The sequence below is a fragment of the Dreissena polymorpha genome, chromosome 8 (assembly GCF_020536995.1).
Source record: "Dreissena polymorpha isolate Duluth1 chromosome 8, UMN_Dpol_1.0, whole genome shotgun sequence".
Classification (NCBI taxonomy): domain Eukaryota; kingdom Metazoa; phylum Mollusca; class Bivalvia; order Myida; family Dreissenidae; genus Dreissena; species Dreissena polymorpha.
In genome coordinates this window covers 69791165-69816910 of record NC_068362.1, presented here as the reverse complement: position 1 = coordinate 69816910, position 25746 = coordinate 69791165, and the positions used below count along the sequence as shown (strand labels likewise).

General features: G+C 35.3%; 3 protein-coding genes across 5 annotated transcripts in view; 2 read left to right on the top strand and 1 right to left on the bottom strand.

Annotated features, from left to right (window-relative positions):
• The window catches only part of LOC127841280 (calmodulin-like), a 210953-nt gene that overhangs the window by 22674 nt on the left and 162533 nt on the right, over positions 1-25746 (bottom strand). The window lies entirely within an intron of this gene.
• Positions 15483-25746, top strand: part of LOC127841267 (galactocerebrosidase-like) — a 247916-nt gene continuing 237652 nt past the window's right edge. For both annotated transcript variants that reach the window (XM_052369950.1, XM_052369949.1), the window contains exons 1-2: positions 15483-15506; positions 25038-25173. In XM_052369950.1, the coding sequence (XP_052225910.1) occupies positions 15502-15506; positions 25038-25173 (141 nt within the window). In that variant the 5' untranslated portion in view covers positions 15483-15501. The remainder of the gene's footprint in view (positions 15507-25037; positions 25174-25746) is intronic.
• Positions 22330-25746, top strand: part of LOC127841268 (galactocerebrosidase-like) — a 241069-nt gene continuing 237652 nt past the window's right edge. The window contains exon 1 of the mRNA XM_052369952.1: positions 22330-22479. The gene's annotated coding sequence lies outside the window, so the exon portion shown is untranslated. The remainder of the gene's footprint in view (positions 22480-25746) is intronic.

Sequence of the window (25746 nt, the reverse complement as noted above, 5' to 3'; positions counted from 1 at the left end):
CAAGATCGTGCAAATTCCTGCCTATCCGTAGTACACCGTACTAGAACCGTGGCTTTTCGTAGTATATCCGTGGAATACTCGTAGCTAATACGTAGCGTAACCGTACCGCTTCGTAGTTCTTCGTATCAATTCGTAGAAGTTCTTGAAAAAAAAATTGGTCTACGAAAAGGTACGGACGACTACGGTTGTCGTTACGAACTAGTACGGATTAGTACGGTTTAGTACAGACTCCTACGGATACGCTACGATCGATAAATTCGTAGCAATTTTTTGAACATGTTTAAAATTTGTCAAGAGTCGCTACGGACATCCAAAAACTACTACGACTGATCATGGATCAAGTACGGAGAGCCACGGTCCAGTAAGGATAGCTACGAACTGTGCCGAAAAGTATTCGTAGCTCGTTCGTAGCTCTGATTCGTGACAGTGTGACCGAGGCATTACGGGTATACCAGTATCTTTTTCATTCTTCTTCCGGGTCAACTATTGCCGATGTTTTTTTTTCAATACTCTGAGAAAAAAGTGATTTTGTTTTTTTTGTGATTGCATATTAATAAAAGGATTCTGGATAGTAAAATAAAGTGATAAAAAGTGAGCATGTGAACTTAATGTTATCTAACTTACAGGCAGGTGCCAGGAAAACATTATAATTTTGACAAACAATGTGATAAATAATTATTTTTTTTTATATGAACGCACCCATATTGGACACCATGTTTATTGAGGCTTGACCATTTCACTATCGATGCTTATTTAAATCATAAAGGTCTATACTTCCCTAAAAAGATCAGTACCACGAAAATGTCAACAAAGGGCAAACATGACAAAAACGTTAAAAAGAAATCAATACGACGGGTAGCGTCAGTGAACTAGAAACGGACTCGATTGAGCCTGAACTGTCTAAAAAGCAGTCTTCAGGTGATCGTGCTGCATCAATTGAAATAAGCAGCGACGAAGAAAATACGCGTAAAAGTGAAATCGCTGACATAAAAAAAAACAATTTAAAGACATTAACTCAAAATTGTCGAATATTGTTTCAAACGTCGACCAATCAATCAACAAGATGAACGATAAGGTGAAAGATATAATAGAAAGAGACGACGAAAGGCTGAAAATCTTAGTGAACGATCTCTTCAATAAACTTAAAGAACGTTTATTAACATCATGTACAAAACAAATTGAAATTTTAGAGGGAAGACTATTTGAGAAGGAGATTGAAAACGATACACTGAAGAAAGATGCCAAAAACCTGAAGTCGCAAGTAAATCTACAGTCGGAAGAAAACGCAAAACTAAAAGCTGAATTAGCGAACCAGGAAAACAACAGAAGAAGATCAGAAAATGACTCTAACCAATACAGCCGAAGCAATAATATAATTCTAAGTGGAATAGAACATTTATCTACAGAAATTGACCCCAACGAAACGCCTTTATTTGAATCAGCAGAGGAAAGTACTAAAATCTCCATTGCCAAAATTAATAGCCTCACCAAGGAGAGCATTACTATGGAAGACGTTGACATCGCCCACCTACTGAAAAGGAGTCCAAATGGCAAGAAAGATATGTGTCTTGTTCTGAGAATAATGGGCATAATGCTTGTGCGTAAAGTGCAGTCCGCACAGGCTAATCAGGGACGACACTTTCCGCTTTAATGATATTTTTAGTTTCAAGGAAGTCCCTCCTTACCGAAAAAAATAGGCGGAAAGTGTCGTCCCTGATTAGCTTGTGCGGACTGCACAGGCTAATCTGGGACGACACTTTACGCACATGCATTATGACCAGCTTTCACAGAACAAGACACATATAATCTTACGCTTCAAATCACGTATTACGCGATACCGCGTGCTGAGGCAAAGCAAACTGCTTCGTGCGAAAGGCATGTTTGTACGTGAGGATCTAACCCCCTTAAATCATGAGGTGTATACGAGCGTTAAACGGAAAATGTCGGACGAAGTTAAAAGTGTCTTTTCCAGGAACGGTGCCATCTCCTACAAAGACGCAAGAGACCTGGTCCATCGCGTAGAATGGGAGGACTATCAGCACTGGCTTGATCTACCGTGGCCAAAAAAGTAACATTGATACCTCAAACTACATTTTCTTAAAGTTTTGATAGAGTAAAAATTACATTGTTTACGCTATTTTTGTACACTTCATACTAAAGGTGCTTAATAACCAAAAAACGATAATGTGCTGTAAAAGTTTGATATTGTAAAAATGTTTAGGTTGTTAACGCTACTTTTGTGTATACTTTACTTTGAACTCGCATTGGACTGACACGTCAATAAATAAAGATTCCCTTTACAACTACGCTCCCGATAGGGAAAAACAACAAAAATACAACATATTTTTTGGTAAGTCATTGGTATGACCGACTGACTGATACCGTGTATTACTATTTCATAGTCATCAAACATACATAAAAAACATGAATACACACAAAAGCTTTGTTACAACATACAACATAGTCTACAACAACGCCAGGCATACTGTATGCCGGCACGAGTCCCTCCTCGTAGGCAACTTATAAGGCAGCCACGCCTATCAACAGACTACTACGACACTAGGCATACTGTATGCCTACACGAGTCCCTCCTCGTAAGCTACTATAAAGGAAGCCACGCCTATCAACGTAGACTGCTACATCACCAGGCATACTGTATGCCTACACGAGTCCCTCCTCGTAAGCAACTATAAAGGCAGCCACGCCTATCGTCTCTTCCGGAGACTGAATCCCTCAGTGGGATAAATAATAATTATTATGATACTGGTATACATGTATAAATTGAATACATTAAATGCGTACGTAATGTGGATAAACGCATGACCAGTTGTAAAAAACACATTACTGAATTTCAAAATTAGCTCGTACCAGGGTAAAAAGCATGTAGATTACACTTTTAAACAATTACGTTTGTAATGTTACTCTTACTGTTATTCAAAACAAAATAAAAAATTAACACATGTATCGATCAATCAATCCCAACGCTGAATGACTGAACAGAGTTACTCGGCCACGAGTAAAACGCTCTCTTACAGAGCCACCTATCGGAAACTACATTGACAAGGGAAAGTAGTTTTCGTCTAATTCGCACGTGCTCAAACGACGAAAACAATATTTATTGCGCGAGTTGCACGGGGAACCCATTTCTATTGAAGCCGATCAATAAGGTTTACAGTGCTTGACTTAATGAGATAAGAGTACAATCTAGACAAATGTAAAATGTATTGCGCACTATAAAATACCATGGAGCAAAAGTTTTGGAGACTTTATGAAAACATAAATTTGGTTTAACATTACTTTTAACACCTAAAAGAGTATAGTAATGTTGTGTTTTTTTCTTCAGTTTTCGGTTTTTCGCTGAAGAAAGAAACATTATCTCTTTTAAGAAGGCATTTTTCCTTTACAAAAAAGCAGTGGCCGTGTTGCATCTTTTTATGAAAAAAGATGTGTGCCTCGGCCTCACTGTCTTTGTTTTATTTTTTTATTTTTTAAATAATAACACAAACATAAGAAACCATATGCATAGTTCATGTCTTCATGTACAAACAATTCAATATGGGTATGTTAAATTGCCCAAGCATAAATGATATTTACTAATGATGGATGTTTTATTTAATCTTTAGCTCTAATCTTGCTTAGACTTATGTCCGCCTCAACTATCAATTGTAGTAAATGCCTAAAAAGAATATCTGGCGTAAATATCAAGAACTTAAATCAAGTCATATTGTTAGCATTGCTCTGTGCTTTTAATTGCTTTTTTTTCAACAAGGGCTGTTTGTAAAACATGCATGCCCCCCATATGGATTGTCAGTTGTACTGGCAGCCATTGTGTGAATACGTTTTTTGTCGATGTGACCTTGACCTTTGACCGAGTGACCTGAAAATCAATAGGGGTCATTTACCAATCATGATCAATGCGCCTATGAAGTTTCATGATCCTAGGCCTAATTGTTCTTGAGTTATCATCAGGAACCATTTAACTGTTTTGAGTCAATGTGACCTTGACCTTTGACCTAGTGACCTGAAAATTAATAGGGTAATATGCCAGTCATGATCAATGTACCTATGAAGTTTCATGATCCTAGACGTAAGCATTCTTGAGTTATAATCCGGAAACCATTTTACTATTTCTAGTCACTGTGACCTTGACCTTAGACCTAGTGACCTGAAAATCGATTGGGGTCATCTGCCAGTCATTATCAATGTACCTATGAAGATTCATGATCCTAGGCGTAAGCATTCTTGAGTTATCATCCTGAAACCATTTTACTGTTTCGAGTCACTGTGACCTTGACCTTTGACCTAGTGATCTGAAAATCAATAGGGGTCATCTGCCAGTCATGATCAATGTTCCTATGAAGTTTTATGATCCTAGGCGTAAGCATTGTTCAGTTATCATCCGGAAACCATTTTACCATTTCGAGTCACTGTGGCCTTGACCTTTGACCTAGTGACCTGAAAATCAATAGGGGTCATCTGCGAGTCATGATCAATGTACCTATGATGTTTCATGATCATAGGCTTATGTATTCTTGAGTTATCATCCGGAAACCATTTTACTATTTCGAGTCACTGTGACCTTGACCTTTGACCTAGTGATCTGAAAGTCAATAGGGGTCATCTGCCAGTCATGATCAATGTATCTATGAAGTTTCATGATCTTAGGCCCAAGCGTTTTTTGAGTTATCATCCGGAAACCATCTGGTGAACGGACCGACCGACCGACCGACCGACCGACCGACCGACATGTGCAAAACAACATACCCCCTCTTCTTCGAAGGGGGGCATAAAAAAGGTCTTTACTAAAACAACATTACTGTACTACTTATACTCAAACTAATAATTACTCCTTACTCGAGCTTATATTAAAAAACATGTACATATATTGTGTGCTTAGGATGCTCATTAATATGTTTCCCTACTCACTATTGCATAATGTAAACATGCTATGTTATGAATTTAGTGATGTTCACTATACATGTACTTATATTATTCTAAGCTGCACATTTTCAGTGGTGAAAGGTGAAGGTCAAGGTCATTCTTCAAGGTCAAATTTCAAATATTTCGTCCGCCGAAAACTTTAACATATTAAAGATATTTGGCATGCATGAGTATCTCATGGAGCTGCACTTTTTGAGTGGTAAAAGGTTAACGTAAAGGACACCCTATAAGGTCAAATGTCAACTATAAGGCGCCTGTCCGTCCGTCCAAAAACTTTACCATTGGCCTTAACTTTTTAAATATTGAAGATAGCAGCTTGACGTTGGGCATGCCAGTGTATCTCATGGAGCTGCACTTTTTAAAGGTGAAAGGTCAAAGTAAAGGTCATCCTTCAAGGTCAAATTTCAAATATATGGCGTCCGTCCGTCCAAAAACTTTAACATTGGCAATCACATTTTAAATATTGAAGATAGCAACTTTGGCATGCGTGTGCATCTCATGGAGCTGCACTTTTTGAAAGATGAAAAGTAAAGGTTAAGTTCATCCTTAAAGGTAAAAAGGTAAAATTTGCAATATTGAATATAGCAACTTGATATTTTGCATGCATGTGTATCTCATGGAGCTGCACATTTTGAGTAGTGTAAGGTAAAGTTCAAGTTCATCCTTCAAGGTCGAAGGTCAAGGTCAAACGTCAAATTTTGCAATATTGAAGATAGCAACTTGATATTTGTTCTGTGTGTATCTCATAGAGCTGCACATTTTGATTGGTGAAAGGTCAATGTCAAGTTCATCTTCAAGGTAAAAGGCCAAGGTCAAAGGTCAAACTTTGCAATATTGAAGATAGCAACTTGATATTTAGCATGCATGTGTATCCAATGGAGCTGCACATTTTGAGTGGAGAAAGGTCAAGGTCATCCTCAAGGTCAAAGGTCAAAGTCAAAGGTCAAATTTTGCAATAGTGAAGATAGCTACTTGATATTTGGCATGCTTATGTATCTCATGGAGCTGCACTTTTTTGAGTGGTGAAAGGTCAATGTCAAGTTCATCCTCAAGATCAAGGGTCAAGGTCAAAGGTCAAATTTTTGCAATATTAAAGAGAGCAACTCGATATTTGGCATGCATGTGTATCTCATAGAGCTGTTCATGTTGAGTGGTGAAAGGTCAAGGTCAGCCTTCAAGGTCAAAGGTAAAAAAAATCAAAGCGGCGCATTAGGGGGCATTGACGAACACATTTCTTTTCTTGTTTATATTTTGACGTCTTCTGTTTGAATCTTGACGTCATAATATGCTCAATGTCTGTGTAATAAGTGCTTTTTTTCTGTTATGAATTTTTGTCGTCATAAGTCATAATATGTTCAATGTCAGTATAATTAGGGCTTTTTCTTGTTTGAATTGTGACGTCATAATATGTACAGCGTCAGTTAAATAAAAGCTTCTTCTTGTCAAAATATGTTAAAAGTCAGTGTAATAAGAGCTTTTTCTGTCTAAATTTGGACGTCATAACATGTTTAATATCAGTGTAATAAGAGCTTTCTCTTGTTTGAATTTTGACGTCATAATATGTTTCAAGGTCAGTGTAATAAGAGCATTTCTCTTGTTTGAATTTCAAAGTCAGTGTAATAAGAGCCTTTTCTTGTTTTGAATTTTGACGTCATAATAAGTTCAATGCCAGTGTAATTAGAGATTTTTTCTCCGTAACATGCGGAATGGCTCGGCTGTTGTTTTGTTTGTGTCTTTTCTTGTTTACATTTTGCTGATGTCAAATCCTGGTACTTGCCTACCCAAACCTCTTTCTTATGTTAGTTTTTTTTTGTTTTTCAATGTATATTACTTCCGTTTTGTATAATATCGTATAACAATAATAAGTATAATAATTTTTGTTTTCTATTTTTGTTTGTACGTGTATGTATGGACATCTTGTGTCTTATAATAGAAAGCAACAGGACTTGTTTTAAAAATAGAAAGCAACTGGATAAAAACACAAACAAATTATCATTTACATCACCTTCCACCTCTTTGAATGATTGAAATACATATGTACTTTAAATGTAAAAGGGCTAAACAATAGAGACAAACGCATAAAAATCTTTAAATGGTTAGACGAAAAAAAAAGTATATGCCTGTTACAAGAAAGTCACTTGACACATACGTTAGCACAAACCTTAAAAGATGAATGGGACGGAGACATCTATATCAGTGGACAACATACTAATAAACAAGGCATTGCCTTTCTGATTAAAAATAATATAGGAATCACAGTTGATAGCTTTAACGAAATAATAATTGGCAGACTAGCAAGTAAAGATATCAAAATACACGAAACACAATTAACATTAATCAACGTTTACGGCTCTAATACAGATAATTCCACTTTTTACGAAACATTACAATCCTTAATCATTAATAACCAAGATAAAAACATCATAGTCGTTGATGATTTTAATACTGTTCTTAACCCATTATTAGATAAAAAGAAGGGAAATCTTTATACTCATCCTAAAAATAGAAACATTTTAAATAACATAATTGTAAACTACAATATGATAGACATCTGGCGTACAGCATATCCAAACGAAAGCAAATTCACCTGGCACTCAAACACAAAACCAACAATATTCTGTAGACAAGACTATTTTTTAATATCTGAGTCACTTTGCAACATTATTGACACATGTAGCATAAAACCAGGATCTATGACTGACCACTCTCTAGTTGAACTTAAACTACACAAAATACAACCTGAGAGAGGCCCAGGATACTTCCAAATTAACAACAGCATCTTATAAGATACACAGTATCAAACGCAAATAAAACAAGAAATATTACATTCAGTTCAAAATAATAAAGATGCGAACCCTAACACCGTATGGGAAGTTATTAAAGGAAATATACGTAACACAACAATTAGATACAAAAAGAAACAAGCAAACTTGAAACTGAAACTATCAAAAGCATTGAAACACTTGAAAAGCAATTACATGAAACAAACACAAACGATACCAAAGCCATTGAAAATTAAATAACATTTAAAAAACAAGTATTAGAAGATATTTACCATACACATTTCAATGGAATAATACAACGAGCACGTGCACAGCATGTTGAACACAATGAAAAAAAAAATACAAAATACTTCGCAAACATCGAAAAACGTAGAAGTGAACAAAAAACTATACTCAAATTAGTAGTCAATGGCGAAGATATAACAAACAGAACTCAAATACTAGAAGAACAGCGTTTATTTTTCGAAACCCTCTATAAACGAAAACATGTAGAAAATAACACCTTATTTAAAAATACACATCATGCTTTAAATCAAGAGGAAAAACTGCTGTGCGACGAATTACTTAATGAACATGAATGTGGAATCAGCACTTAAAGAGATGCAAACTAACAAAAGTCCAGAATCCGATGGCATCACAATCGAATTCTATAAAATATTCTGGAATGATATTAAAACTCATTTAATTAATTCACTTAACTATTCATTTAACAACGAAAACTTAACTACGCTACAAAAACAAGGTAAAATATCAGTCATTCCAAAACCTGGAAAAAACTTAGAATCCTTAGCAAACTGGCGCCCGATTAGTTTACTTAACAATGATTATCTAATATACTATATCTAATCAAATAAACATATTAAAGGAATATCGCTTGAACCTGACGAAGAAATTAAACAGTCCCTATTTGCTGACGACGCAAAATACTTCTTAAATGATAGTAGTGACTCATTTGATAATCTTATAGAATCGCTAACACTTTTTGGAATGGCATCGGGTCTTAAACTAAACAAAACTAAATGCACTGTGCTACGAGTTGGTAAATTCAAACAAAGTAATATTCATCTTAAAAAAGAAATGAAATTCAACTGGACATCAGATGAAGCAACAACGTTAGGAATAACCTTTGCAAACAATGAAAATAAAACAATTCTAAAAAACATATTGGCTAAATTACAAAAATTTTAAAATTGTTTAAAATCATGGCAGCATCGTAAACTTACACTTATCGGAAAAAACACCGTGTTAAAAACGTTTGCACTTCTTAAATTAATGTATACACTATCAGTACTCCCAAACCCACCAAATGATATTATTGAAGATATAAAATCAGAAATATTTAATTTCATATGGAACGGTAAACCTGATAAAATCAAACGAACTCAATTAATTCAATCAGTAGAATATGGAGGTATCCGACTAACTGATATAGATTCATTCCTGAATGCAATCAAATGCAGTTGGGTTAAAAGATATTTGGATAATACTAATACGAGTAAATGGAAATTATTATACCATTTTGAATGAAATATCGACCAAAATATCTTGGATGAAATTTCAACCAAAAACATATTTCTATCGAATGTTCTATCGGCATGGTGTAGAGTTTCTCACAATTTAGAAACAAAATAGACAGTAAAATCATTCTATTGAACAATAAAGACATAACTACTAACAATAAAACGTTTTTCTATAAAGATTGGTTCGAACGAAACATAAAATATGTAGATCAATTGTACGACTACAGAATAACCAATTTCTATTCTTTTGATAACCCTTGCTACATATTCGGAATACCTAACAGTAATTTCCTAATGTACTACACATTGATTAAAAGTATACCTATACATATCAAAGCTGCTACCAATACAAATAACACACCATGTACTCAAAAAATATTCATAGAAAACATAATTGCAAAAAAAAAAACGATCAAAATATTTTACACACTTCAAATTAAAACCCCTGCCGAAATCTCTAAAGCTCAAACTAAATGGCAAAACCTTCTTGGAAAAAAGAACTAAATTGGAGACAAATATTTGACATGCCATATAAATCAACTACTGATAGCATACTGAGAAATTTTCAATATAAATACATCCAGATAATCATAGCTACAAATAAATATCTTTTTAACTGCAACCTATTGCAACCTTTCCAACACAAATCTATGTGATATGTGCAGTGAACATATTGAAACAATAGAACACCTTTTCTGGGAGTGTAAACATATTCAATCTCTATGGAATCAATTGACAACCTTTCTAGAGTAACAACAATTAAATGTTAAACTATCTCTCTTAGACATCAGTTTAGGAGGAAATACATTCAAAATACAAGAGGTTCATAACGCTGTGAATTACATAATTATATTAATGAAATATTTTATATTCAGCATGAAATACAGAAAACAACAACCTACAATCAACTGCTTCATCAATTATTTAAAACTGAAAATTCAAATTGAAAAAGAAATAGCCCTAAACAATGATACACTTTATATATTTGTACAAAAATTAAAACACGTTCAACTTTCATAAACAAATCCAGTATGCTTTCTCACGCCGGGTATGCGAATACTTCCTTGACGGATGGCACTTCACTAACAGAGAACAACAAACGCCACGCGCGAGAGGTAAGTTCCTCTGTTTTATTTAAAGTTGTATCCTATAGTTAGTTTAAGACAAGACACATGGTCGAGTTGATAAATGGTGTATCCTTTTGTATTGTGAATACACAATTTCACGGAAGAATGGTACAGTTTTGCCCAAAAAATAGAAAATTCGATCGGAAAACAGCATAAACTGGATGAACAGTAAACATTTTAACAAAATAAAACTACTTAGAATTATTGCAAGAAATTGTTTGCTATTCCAGCATGTAGAGTAATCACTTTGCTTCAAATAATGAAATTTTGATAGTATTCAATGAAATATAAACAAAGATAGTGCATGTTGTAATAGGTGGCATACATAAAGTTGCAGGCACTTTGTTTACCGATAAAGGGCACTTCAGATTACGGAGACTTTCAACAAAGTGGGCACTCTAATAACTGAGTTTTATCTTCTACCTTAAATGCATTTATTTATATTATGGCTATTCATACGTAACATTTTGAAAATATATTTTTCAAAAATCACATTACTGTTAATTTATACTATGTTTATTATAATTGCAATTTTCAAATGAGATAATATTTAGTATTAAATAAATGTGTACATAACACACACAAACAAACACACACACACATACATGTTTATATATACATATATATAAGCCTCGCTCTGTAAAAAGGGGGTTTAATGCATGGGCGTAAAGTATCGTTCCAGATAAGCCTGTGCAATACACACAGGCTTATCAGGGACGACACCTTGCGCCGTTATTGTACTTTTCTTTTAGAGGAAGACTCTTCTTCACGAAAATCCAGTTTAGGCGGAAAGTGTCGTCGCTGATTATATTAAAAACAAAGACGGATATGCATAACTTTTTACACCACTGTCGTGTGATTAAATCGACCCCGCCCGTTCTTTTATTGCTATTTTCGTTTACTGGCATTGAGCCAATAAGTTCCAATAGAATTTCGGACCTGCATCGCTGCTGATATTAATCTCTGAGAGGCAGTTTAAGCAGAGTGATTATTCATGACATATTATATAATATATAAGTAAATAGCCTTAGTACCTTCATTTGGACATGAAGATAAATGCTTTAGATCAGCCGTTTAGAACGTAATTTAAAATATATGGTCATATGGATTTTACTCATTAGATATATCCAATTTGTTTAACATTTATCTTTCACATTTATACCAAATCATAATCATATTTCAAAGGGATAAGAACATGCTTCGTTAATTCGTTTTTTATTTGCGTACTAAGTACATACATTTTTATTTATTGCCTGCTTACTTTAACAGTATTCCACAGCGAATTCTGCATTTTTGATTCACAAAAAACGAGTGTGTTATATCTGGAAAAAAGTGTCTAGATGTCGGGAAACGAAGTGCCATTGTTTTTTAGATGATCGGTAAACGAAGTGCAGATGAAAAATGTGCATGCGACTCTTAAAACATTTGAATTTTCTCAAATACATTAGTAAACTAAAATGTAACATGTTGTAACATTACTGGATATATTGATCTTTTATTTCGAATAGTTAGCACGTTCTTGATTTATTTCCAAGTATGTTTATTTTGTTAAAATATGTACTGATCATTCAATTCATGCTGATTATCGATGAAATTTTATCGTTTTTTTTATAATTCGCCGTTTTTCCGCGAATTTCTTTCTTCGCAATACGAAGTGCTATACCATTAATCACCCAAACAATGTTCCGTGTCTAAAAACCAAATAAACAGAACATAAATACAAAAAAGCTGAAGAACTCACCTCTCGCGCGTGGCTTTTGTTGTTCTCTGTTAGTGAAGTGCCATCCGTCAACGGAGTATTCGCATACCCGGCGTGTTTTTACCCACTTTATGCAACTCATCCGTATTCATAATTATTCTGCTTGATTTAAAAATGTTCTCTTTTTTCTATAAAAAACACCTATCAAAAACAACCAAAAAATACATATTAACCTTTTTTCTTGCTTAAGGACACCACAAGGTCAAAAAAAATATATATAAGCATATCTTGTATAACATGTCTGAACATATTGTTGCTACATGGTTTTCACTTTGTTTTATAATCATATACATGTATGCATTGTATGTCTTCTATTGAATAAAAAAAATCTTTTTTTATTTTATTTAAAATAATCGGCCAATATATTAATATTTACATTAGAAAAAATCGTTCCATGTAACTTCATTGAGTGCCTTTTACACTGAAATTCCCGACGCCCTTTGATGCTTTGCATCAATACTTATCTTGTTCTACAATCTGATAATACACAAAATATGTAAATCCTTGTTAAGTTTATGATATGTTTAACTGTTATACCAAAAATGCCTGTTCTCGTTTTATAAGTTATCGAATACATGTATCTGCTTTTAGTTTGATATCTAAAAGTGCCATGAGAGAGATTTGCCAGAAGAAACAACACATTTGAACAAGCCATGGGTATGTTTAACAATAACTAAAACACGACGGACACACACCGGGCAAGGTGATTGTTTAAAACGTTAATTGCTGCAGTATATAAAGCTTTGAATGTATTCTGAAGAAATATTCAGTAGATTTTGCACAATATATAGATATGCACGATAGATAGATATGCAAGATAGATAGATATGCACGACAGAGAGACAGACGGACGGACGGACGAACGGACAGACGGAGAGACAGACAGACACACATAACCACGCGGAAGCTGCCTCGGCAAGTTGTTGGACAACAAATTATGCGCACTCAAAGAAACACAGGCAAACTAGCTGAAGCTAAGTGATTGCATTTCGAAATTGTATATTGCATATACATTTTGAATGCGTTTGTTATCATATTTATTCTTGGAAGTCCATGTTAACAAAACTTGCATTTGCTTATAGTATTCTTACTATCGTTGCAAATAAAAAAGTGTCTCAAGCGTGATTATTATTAATGAAATTATTAAGAAGGACTAAAAATTGTAAAACTGACGCGAACATTGTGCATATTTTAATCCGTCAGGATAGGTTCATTTTTGGATGTGTATTGGAGTCCTAAGAACGTTTTGTGTCGGATGAAAACATTATCAACTTTTGACTTCTTCAAATGTTATTCTTGCTTGATAATTCAATGTTATCCAACACTGAAACTTTTCTTTTAGGGCTCACAGATTATTAAGAACATATTGCTACTAAATAACCCGAACTGATCTTTTGATTTATTTATCATCAATACAAGTCTCAAAAACCATACTGTTTCATCCAGTGGTTTGTCAAAAAGCTTTCTTATGCTTTCGTTTGTTAAAGACTCATTATATTTGTATATTAAGTTATAGATTCATGTCGCCATCTGAGGCAGACGTGCTTTATGTGCTCTTGAATTTCTGTTTTTTTTTATCGATTAAACGGTGACAATGATGGCATTTATCTATGTATCTATGAAGAACATAGTTGCTGTTGTATTGTGTTTCTATGTTTTTATTGTGTCATTAATAGAAAGATTCATATCGCTAGAAACTATAGAATTTTCTCCAAATATAATGAATTCGGATACAACGCTACGGACATATACTAGTAACAGAGATTTTTTGGTGAACATTTTTCAGTGCATAACAAACAAGAAGGGATTAAGTCGCCTTCAACCCCATGTAATCAAAACTATTTGTGATCTCAACATCGCACGGAGCAATAAACGTCGGAGAGGCAAACGGGGCGGGATGAAAAAGGTCATATTGAAACTCAACGGCCCGAATCATCTAAATCTTATCTACCCAAAAACGGTCAGTATTGTTAGCCAACTACGGAATACGGATTAGCCAAGTTGATTGTCGTGTGGCGACCTTCGAGGTCGACGCACGAAATTCAAGCGACGCTCGATATGACACTCGACATTTGAAGTCGACATGCGACAATCAAGATTTGAGTGTCGCAAATCGCGCTGGGTTTAAGAAAAAAATTGGAGAAAATCTTAACTGTGGACTTAATTGTCGACTGTCATATCGTGAGTTGCGATGAATGTCGCGTGTCGCTTCGCATGTCGACTTCAATTGTCGTGTGTCGACCTTCAATCGCGACACTCGACATTTGAGCGACGCACGATACGACGCGCGACATGCGTATGGATGTGAACAATAGTACTCAGCTGTCTATAAACCATTTCAGTGCGGTTCTACGGATCGGAGAAGCCAGAAAGTCCGAATCCTCCGATTTTACCGTTTTTGCTTTTGTAAACATGACAACATGATTTTATATGTTCAAAGTATGTTCAAGGTTGTTTTTTTTTTGTTCCTGATCCGTTTTCTGCGTTCTTTTCACGACCAATTTGGTGCCTGAGAATGCTAGCTCATCATGAGAAGCCGTTATCTAGAGCGAAGGTATATGGACCTCAGTCCGAATGACTTGGTATAAATTGTGTATTAAATTAATGCCATATGATACATACACACATTGTAACGAAAAAAAAGCATTAACAATGTAAATATCCATCGGAGATCATCTGATGATATACTAATTCCTGCAAGTATGGTGAAAAGTTTATCACTAAGTAGGGTATAAATTGGTTATGTCATTTCGTGTTAAATATGGTCTGAGTAGCTTCCAAACGCAACAGAGAAATTCTTTACAAACAACAACATTTTGTGAGGGGAATGCCACCGGACTCCCAAGCCCGACCCCCAGACTGTCTCGGCGCAACGAGATCGGCTAGAGCCACTCGATAACTCCACAAGTTATGGATCTAGCAGTTGTCGGTTCTTTATATTACTTTACATGACGTACACTTGGTACAGATAAACCGCATACAAAAAGCGAGCATGTCAACTGACTGCCGTGATATGAACACAAGCTAATAATACTAATAATAAGCTCAATAAGTAAACTACTAGCAGAGGATGCAACTTCAAAGTTGCAATCCGTTTGTGCATGTTAGTGGAATGTAGCATGTTAGTGGTATAAAACCGCTCGCTGTACTTACTTACAAAATAAACATTTTCAGTTCACTATTGATAAGGTTTGAGGTGCGATTTTTTTACATAGGTAAGTTGATTTTTTAATGTTTTTTATGTTTGATATGTTGCAAACGGAATGCAATAATTCGAGTTTACCAAGTGTCGTATGTTATAGTCGTCTTGTCACCAGTACACACACTTCGCTCCTTTATATTTCGAACCTACAGAGTATAAGGGGCTTTCCATGAAGTATGTCACGCTATTTTTAACCGTTTTGTAGTGTTTTCACCCGGTTAGCTATTCGTGGGTTTCGTCTTCAACAACAGCAATTAATTGTAACGACATTAAATACGATACTCACATAGACATCAGGATGGCACCAAACGTCCTCGTCGTCTTCAAGGGAACTCGTCGGCTTCACGCGTCGGCTCGTCGGGTACACTCGTCGGCTACAGCTCGTCCACGTCACGGAATGGCACTATACTTCTGGGAATACACTTCCAGGCAAACACGTATTTAAACACACAGTCACCGGCTTACACACACAATACATGTACCATAAAATACAATATAATACAATACACACAGGCTCACAGTTAGACACTGGCTAACATACACAGGCTAATCCTCCTTGAAATACTTACGTACTCAGGGTTACACGCACAGGTTCACAGTTACAGGCTCACAGTTACAGACACACATATACAATACAATACCATATAAGATATACAGGCTCACAATTTCTCACACAATACTCACATTGGGACATAGGCACATAAACACATCTACTCACCTCAACGTCCCGTGCACAAGAGACCGTACTATCTCGTGCTGCCCAGCATGCACTATACCGATTTGTCGCTGGTTCCCAGTCACGAGGTATATGCGCGTTTTTGTAGGCCGGGCACCGGCACAACAGTTTTTTAACCCCTCCCCTTCCCTATCACAAATCTCGGACCTACCCTCCCCCTAAATTACGTCACACTTTTGAACTTTATTTTTTTTACACTTCATTAAAATATAATTTAAAACATACTTCACAATTTAACTATAATATTTAAATATAACATTTCCACTTAAGAGAACTAAGACATTTTTAAAATGACTTTTATAGTAAAAGAGTTCATTGTCAACAGTTGTCACAGTTATTCATTGAAACAATTACTCAATCTAGATTGAAAAAAATGCGTAAAATAGACTTGACAATGATATAATACACAGCATTTATCTGCTGCTTTTTCATTAACAATGGGTTAGTCAAGTTTAAGATATTCTTTCGTATTATGCAATCTTAAGACTCAGGATTTGAAGTAGATTAGCAAATATTGATAATTAGATTAAATCATATTAATATGACTTGTCACTACTGAATCCTCAAAATTTTGAATTATTACAATTGCTATTATATGCAAAAACTATATTCCAAATGTCTCGCTTAGTGACATAATTATGCAGCGGACAGCATTGAAATAATTAATACTTGAGGCATGACAAAAGCAAGGCTTTTAATCAAAGAAGATTTCGCAACAGCAAATGTATGCTCTTGCGAAAGGAATCAAGAACAACACATTCAGGGGATACGCATTTTTTTTATCACACATGACCTGACCCCCTCCCTCCCCCCTGCCACAAACTGTCATACTGTCTAACATGCCCTCCTCCCCCTGGAGCGTGACATACTTTATGGAAGGCCCGTAAGGTTGGATTACAATAACGTACGGTTCCCTCATATCCATCATTTTGTTTAGATAAAGAACCAGGCTCTTGTGATGACCTCACACCAGAGTATTGTTTTCACTAACTTTTTTTTTTAAATCAGGATTTATTTTTTTAATGGTATTTTATATGCAAATTCGTTTTGGGAATGGGTCCGTTTAACAGACCCGTAGATAAGCTGGTGGAAGTAAAGGGGCCTGAAATTAGTGACATAATTTTTGAATTAATGCAAAAAATAAGCCTTTATCCTTCAAAGATTTATTGTCCCCTACCGGTGAAACTGGAGGAGACTTATGGTTTGCACTCTGTGTGTCTTTCAGTCAGTAAGTCTGTCACACTTTTCTGGATCCTGCGATAACTTTAAAAGTTTTTCATATTTTTTCATGAAACATGGATAGATGGCAATATGGAGATTATGCACGTCATTTCATTTGTTTCCTACGTCAACATAGCTTTGGCAAAAAAATATAAAAAAATCTGACAAAAGTGGAGTTTCACCGGTAGCGGACCATTTTGGTTGACAATGGTCTTGTTAAATTTGCGTTGTATCCATGTCAAAATTGTTTATTTACAGCTTGTTTAACAACGCAAATTGAAAGTTACATACACACCTGCAATAACATGCACTACGTGTGTGGTTACCTGGTATCTAGACAACACACCGGAAAGGGATTGCAATAAGCATTAGGTCAACTAAACTTAAAAGTTTGATTAACTAAACATATTTTATATAAACAGTAATTAAATTCTGTATTTCTTTTATTTACAATTTAACAAGTTACTGTTCTATTGGTCATTTTACTTCTTTTGAGCAAAATGGGGACATATAAGTGCTCAAGAATTTCATAAACATAGAGGTTTGACATTTGTTCTAATTAATTTTGGCATATATGTTACTATTTTAAGATATCCTGAAGTAAGTGTTCAATTGGGACTGCATATTTCAGCTGAACATGTGAATATCACCTGACGAAATGTGTTCATACAGTTCTTATGCAAGAATTTTAAATGCAACAATTTCTGAGAATCGGGAGAAAGTGAAAGTATTTTTTTGAAAATAAATAAAAAAAGGAAAAAGTTGTGTTTACACTAGAACAGCTGTCTGCTTTTCTTTACAATCCATGATGTATGAAACTTCAACTGAATGCTTGAGTTTCTTTTTTCAATTTAATTAACTTTTCAAATCAGCTTTTGCAGTTCATAAACATTGTATCTGACCATTTATATTATCAATTTATCATTGTTGATAAATTGGCAGCCAATTAAGAAGGAAATTAAACAGACTATCAATCTTTTCAATTTAGCTACAATACCATATTATTGTTGTGCAGTCAACACTATAGTTCTCTCATATATATTTTAATTGAATTGTCAGCTTATTCCCTGAATTGTACTTCAGTCGAGCAGTGAGCTTTATTTTTCTCTCATGCAGATTTCAGTCGAGCAGTGAGCTCTATAGTTCTCAGCTGAACATTTAGCTGAATAGTTTTCTCATATATATCTCATCTGAGCCGTAAGCTCTAACGTTTTCTTACACATCAATTAAACTTTTCAGTGGAGCAGTAAGCTCTACAGTGCTCTCATGCATATTTCAAGTAAACAGCTGTACGTATAGTTTTCTCATGCATAACTCAAGTGAGCAGTTAGCTCTTAGGTTTTCTCTTACATATGTCAGCTGAACAGTTAGTTCTGTGGTACTAGTTAAGGAATCTATGCATGAATTGAATAAATGATTTGACTTAAATTTCAATTGCCATGCAGTGAAAGTATTTAAATTTAAAATTGAGTTGGCCAAAATAAATTATCTTTATACTGCAGTTGCTTTCTCATTATTGTCACTAGCATGTTCAGTGAAAAACTGAAAATGCTAACTGTGCTTCTGAATTGTCAAAAAGTACTGGGAATTTTGCAGATTTAACAATAATGCCAAATATGCTGTCAAATAAGAGATATATTTTAATCATATAACAGGCTGAAAAAAAGATCCATTTATTATCCCCAACCCCAACCCTCCTTAAAGGGGCCTTTTCACGTTTTGGTAAATTGACAAAATAAAATAAAAGTTGTTTCAGATTCGCAAATGTTCGTTGTAGTTATGATATTTGTGAGGAAGGAAATAGTAATACTTAACATTTACCATCCTCTAAAATATCTATTATATGCATCTTTTGACGATTTAAAAACCTGAAAATTATAAAGTGTTGTAACGCGAAACTATTGAATAATTGGAAAGTTCTGTCGTTGTCGTTCTATTTTGAGAACCTACGAGGATTGCTTATATAAGTAAAAAATACATCCGCTCATAGCATGAGCACGGATGGTCGAATGGTCTAAGCGGGTGACTTTTTACTCCAGGACTCCAGGAGTCAGTGGTTTGAGCCCTGGGTTTAGGGTTACTTTTTTTCCCTTTTTTAAATTGTATTCTTGTTTTTTTAGGGAGATTTTTAGGTCCAATGTTTAAATTAATCAATATAAAGCATTTACTGACAAGCTTCAAAACATGCCAAAATCTGTGAAAAGGCCCCTTTAATATTAATCTGTTCCCTCAGTGTTTGTAAAATATGATTGTTTCTTTAAAATAACATGTTAATTTAATTACTGGAACAACTATATTACTAATCTGAAACATCTGTTAATTTGTTATTTAGAAACATAGTAGTTTTTTTTTAGAGTGTATATTTGTAATTGAGGCAAACTGGTGGTAACATTTGGTTGTTACTGGGCTCTAGGCCATTTAAGATATAGCTCAAAACCACCAGTTGGGCTATATTTGCCTGTTTAACTTAAATCATACGGGAATTAGGTATAACAGTTAATATTCCTTCCAACTTTCTCCTCAAACATTGGAAATTTGTTTGAGCATACTTGTTTTACTTGTCACTGACAACTAGTTTTTATTTTAAGATTCAATTAACATCAATACATATATCCTATCCCAAAGTTAAACATAATGACTGTAAGGTTAACGGCCTGTTAACTCTTTCCCTGTCAGAAGCAAAGTGAAAATAGCTATGTGCAACCAGCATAAAACCAGAACAGCCTGCAAGTAACTCGCAGTCTGTTCAGGTTTTATGCTGTTTGCTGCTCATCAGTATCTTAGGGTTGGAAATGGAGTCTTATCAACTTTGATCTAGTAAGAAAGATCTATAACCCTTTCCGCCATAGGGTGCAAAGTGAAAATGGCTTTTGCAACCAGCAGAAAACCAGAACAGCCTGCGAGAAACTCACAGTCTGTTCAGGTTTTATGCTGTTTGCTGCTCATCAGTATCTAAGAGTTGGAAATGAAGCCTTTAAGGCTTGAATTTATTAATAAAGGTACAATGTATCTAGTTATCCCCACGTTTTTTCGGAGAAAAAGTGGGGATATTGTATTGATGTGCGTCTGTCCGTCCGTCCGTCCGTCCTGGCCACCTGCTTCTCCTACACTATTAGCACTAGAACCTTGAAACTTACATACATGGTAGCTATGAGCATATCTGCAAATGACAGTAACGGAATATCTGACCCCTGGGTCAAAGTAATGGGGGTTGGGGCGGGGCTGGGTCAGAGATTTTCTCTCATTTTTTTATGTTCTTCATTTCTGCACCGATTTACTTCAAATTGATTCTGAGCCTCTCTTATGACACTAAGGTCAATCTCAACTATGCATGGCCCCATTACCAACCCTGGGGCGCCCCGGCCACATAGGCCACCCCCACCCAAAATTGCCTTTTACTATAATTTCTTCATTTCTACACCGATTCACTTCAAATTGATACTGAACCTCTCTTATGACAATACGGTCAATCTCAGCTATGCATGGCCCTATTACCAACCCAAGGGCACCCCGCCCATATAGGCCATGCCCACCCAATTTCTTCATTTCTACACAGATTCACTTCAAATTGATACTGAACCTCTCTTATGACAATACAGTTAATCTCAACTATGCATGGCCCCATTACCAACCCTGGGGCGCCCCGCCTACATAGGCCATGCCCACCCAAAATTGCCTTTAACTATAATTTCTTCATTTCTACACCGATTCACTTCAAATTGATACTGAACCTCTTTTATGACAATACAGTTAATCTCAACTATGCATGGCGCCATTACCAACCCTGGGGCACCCCGCCCACATAGGCCACGCCCACCCAAAATTGCCTTTTACTATAATTTCTTCATTTTTACACTGATTTACTTCAAATTGATACTGAACCTCTCTCATGACAATACAGTCAATCTCAACTATGTAAGGCCCCATTACCAACCCTGGGGCGCCCCGCCCATAATAGGCCACACCCACCCAAAATTGTCTTTTACTATGATTTCTTCATTTCTACACTGATTCACTTCTAATTGATACTGAACTTCTCTTATGACAATACGGTCAATCTCAACTATGTATTGCCCCATTACCAACCCTGGGGCGCCCCGCCCATAATAGGCCACACCCACATAGGCCACGCCCACTCAAAATTACCTTTTACTATAATTTCTCTATTTCTAAACCATTTCACTTCAAATTGATATTGAACCTCTCTTATGACAATACAGTTAATCTCATCTATGCATGGCCCCATTACCAACCCTGGGGCGCCCCGCCCACATAGGCCACGCCCACCCAAAATTGCCTTTTACTATTATATCTTCATTTCTACACCGATTCATTTCAAATTGATACTGAACCCCATTTATGACAATACAGTCAATCTCAACTATACATGGCGCCTTTACCAACCCTGGGGCGCCCCACCCACATAGGCCACGCCCACCCAAAATTGCCTTTTACTATAATTTCTTCATTTCTACACCGATTTACTTCAAATTGATACTGAACATCTCTTATGACAATAAGGTCAATCTCAACTATGTATGGCCCCTTTACCAACCCTGGGGCGCCCCGCCCATAATAGGCCACACCCACCTAAAATTGTCTTTTACTATAAATTCTTCATTTCTACACCGATTCACTTCTAAATGATACGGAACTTCTCCTATGACAATACGGTCAATCTCAACTATGCATGGACCCATTACCAACCCTGGGGCGGCCCTTGGTCAAACATGCCGCGTGAGGATACGCGTCGGCCTCTGCCGCGCCATTTCAAGTTAATTTCAACTTTCTAAGGGACTAAAAATGAGTCATACATGTAATACATATCTTAGTGGTAAAGGGTTAATTAAATTTTACTTTCTAAGTGACTACAAATGTGTCAAAATAGGTATCTAAGTGGTAAAGTGGTAAAAGTTTTGAGCAACTATCCACGCATATAACATCTTACACATTTGCTCTTATTCAAGTCAATTCTTATTCTTGAATGTTAACCACCCTGTTTCATTAGTTTATTCTTCTGATATGGTTAAGTGGCGAGATCATGTGAGTCTCTGATAAGGACTTGTCACATGATGTAGGTCACATGACCCAAACATGTACAGGTTAGAACTGAAGGAAATATGTAAACAATGATCAGTAGGCGGTAGTATTGGTAGAGATTGGATTTAAGTCAGTAGGAAGATAGAAAAGGTCGGTACATGCATTGTATTTTTTTATCACTTTTATTTTTAATTAATTTATTTAAGATGTTTGGAAGTATTTAATAGTGGATATATTGTCTGCCTAGCGATCAGAAAGTCCCAGATTTGATCCCCACTCTGAAGGGTTCTCAAGACCCTTTCTCCTTTCTGGTTTTACCCAGGAAATGAACTTGCAAGTCTCCCAATGTTATAAGTGCCCTTGATAGTGTAGATGGTAAAAGTAAAAGTGGATAATGTGAGCGTTTGAATATACATATAACAAAAAAGTTGAAGATTAACCTTAAATAAATGTTGTTTGTTTTAACAGCTTTACGTTAAAAAGACATGATTTATGCATGAACACGGCTGTAAAGAAGTGCTTTATGTATGTTATGGTTTGACATAGTAAACAGTGTGAAGTGATAAATGACATTATTAATTTCTTGTATCATATTTTGACATGAGGTTTAAGTGACCTTTTTATCAGGTATTATATAAAGTTATCTATTATACCCAGATAATGCAATATTGAAGTCCATTCTAAAGATTTATGCTTTAAATGTGTTTGCAGTTGTTTGTTTATAAAATATTTGCTAAAATATCAGATTATAGTAACATCAATGACTTAAATGCAGACATAAAGACAAACAATAAGGAAACACTTCAACATGCTGCATTTTGTGGACTTCAATGTTGTGTTATCTAGAAACCTTAGCCCTTACTAGGTCACAACATGTTCATTATGAGTTTTTTGTGATAACACAACATTGGGATTTTTTTTGGACAGCAATTGGGAAATTTGTATTTTTTTCAGTTCTTTATACAGAAGGAAAAAAATTGCTGATAACACTCAACATACAAATAGCAATCACAAAAAACTCATAATGAAAATGTTGTGACCTAGTAAGGGCTAAGGTTTCTAGATAACACAACATTGAAGCTTTTTGTCTGTTGAGTGTTATCAGCAATTTTTTTCCTTCCGTATAAAGAACTGAAAAAAATACAAATTTCCCAATTGCTGTCCAAAAAAAAATCCCAATTGAAGGCAATTTTAAATAAATAAAATGCAACATTAAGTTAGTTTTCCTTTTGAAGCTGTATGGCTTGAACCTAAGTAAATATAATATCGACAAATTAACAACATTTATATATAATAGTCATCAATTTTAAAGTATTTGGGAGCAAAAATTCAAAAGCACCAATATCCCAATATGAAGACTGCACAACAAGAATTTTCCTATTACAGGGTTTTTCGTGCACTTTTCCCAATTGGGAAAAATAAATCGCTGGTTATGCTTCATCCCTCGTCAATATTTGCCATATAAACAATCTAGAAGCAGCATTTTTTGCCCAATCTTCTTGAAACTTGCTCAGAATATTTGTCCCAATGATATCTCAGTTGGGCAAAAACTAGCTCATTAGATCAGATGAAAGGAAAATAGTATAAACACTCTTAAAGGCGCATTTAGTGCCCAATCTTCATGAAACTTGACCAGAACATGCTTCCAAAACATACCTCAGCCGAGATTTAAACTGGGTTACTTGGGGTCATAAATTAGTAATGAGATCAAATTAGGTCTGGGACATTAACCAGTAAAATCTCCTTAACTTTTGTCAAAAGAATCCAAAAAATAAGAGGCCTGTAAGAAAAAAAAGATTTGTTATGTTCTAAATATCAAGTAGTATTGGTTCAATACCCTAACATAACTGACTAAAATATCAACAACTACCGACCTTATACATGTCCAGCATGTGACCTGGTTAAATAATAAATGAAATCTGTGAGCAAGTCTCGTTAAGTCTTCAGGGCAGACATAACCCTCATAGAGGTTCAAACTACTTGACCGAAATACTATCAATCCAGAACAGGTTATGCAGTATGAATACTGAATTGATTAGATAACAAATTAACATCATGACACTACTTACCAGTGGACCATTAAAGGAGCCTACAAACGTCTTCCTGTGTCTAGCAAAACTTGAATTGAATGAACCATTACACTGTCTTTTGGTTGGATGTTGAGCTGAAATATTTGACCCCATCATGCGAAAATGGGTCTTATGTCATATGCAGCCAGGGTAGCTCCAGACCAGCCTGTGCATCTGCCCTGTCTATTAATTCAAACAAGGCTTTTGTAGTCTCATTGGCATGGATGGCAGCATTTGCCAATGGATTTTTATGTATTTTATTTTCCCAATATTGTTAACCCATTTATGCCTAGCGTCTAGAAAAAAGGCCTTGGCAAACAGTGTAGACTCAGATGCGATGCTGCATGATGCGGCATCTCATCAGGGTCTGCGCTGTTTGCTTAAAGGAATTTCTGTAAGAAATATTCTAAATATAGATATAAATATTCTAGATATCCCTAATTTTGGAAATAAATTGATCCAATTTAGAAGGATGGGAGAGTCCACTAGGCATAAATGTGTTAAACAACTATATGTAGGATGAATGTCGTCTGTGACCTCATTTCTGTAGATGTTTCACGCTTGCGTTGACTGATACCAGCAGCTTTACTTGAATAGTCTATTAATATTTACCTTAATGGAGATTCTCTATAATTTCAGACTTCCACAGACTAAAATGAATTTGGTGATAGCGTTCTGTAGCCTGGTTTCTGTAGTTGGAGCCCAATACACATTCAGCGATGCTAATGGTCTGGGAAGAACGTTTGATGGCATTGGGGGTCTCAGTGGAGGAGGGGTATGGCATTTATTTTGTACCCTCAGCTGAACTGGTAACAATATTTAGGGGTGAGATTCATAGAGATACCCTTAAATGCACTTGTAACCATAATTATCCAGGGTTGTGATTCATATACCTGCAAATGCATGTGTAATCAATGGTGTTTATGTTATATGTATCTTGTTATCCTTAATGATAAATTTAAGACATGTGATTAAATGATATTCACTGTTCATTACTGCTTAATAATTTCAAAAATAGTTTATCATTTATCCTCAATACAGTTAAATAAGACTTTGAAGTTTTAGGTTAAAGGATTTCTTCGCCATGGAAGCAACAGTGACTTTGAAGTCTGCTTTAATCTTACTTGTTAGTTGCATACAACATTTAACTGAAATATGTAACTGAAATAACTGCAATATCAGGGTTCACAAGTGTTTATACACAATGGCTGGACAGAATGAAAACACACCGTTAACAACATAATTTTTGCAAATATCTCAAGTTATTGAAATATGTTTGCAAAAATCTTTAGTGCATAAAAGACAATCTTTCTTGCAGTTTTTTCTTGCATTTTGAGCTGATATCTTA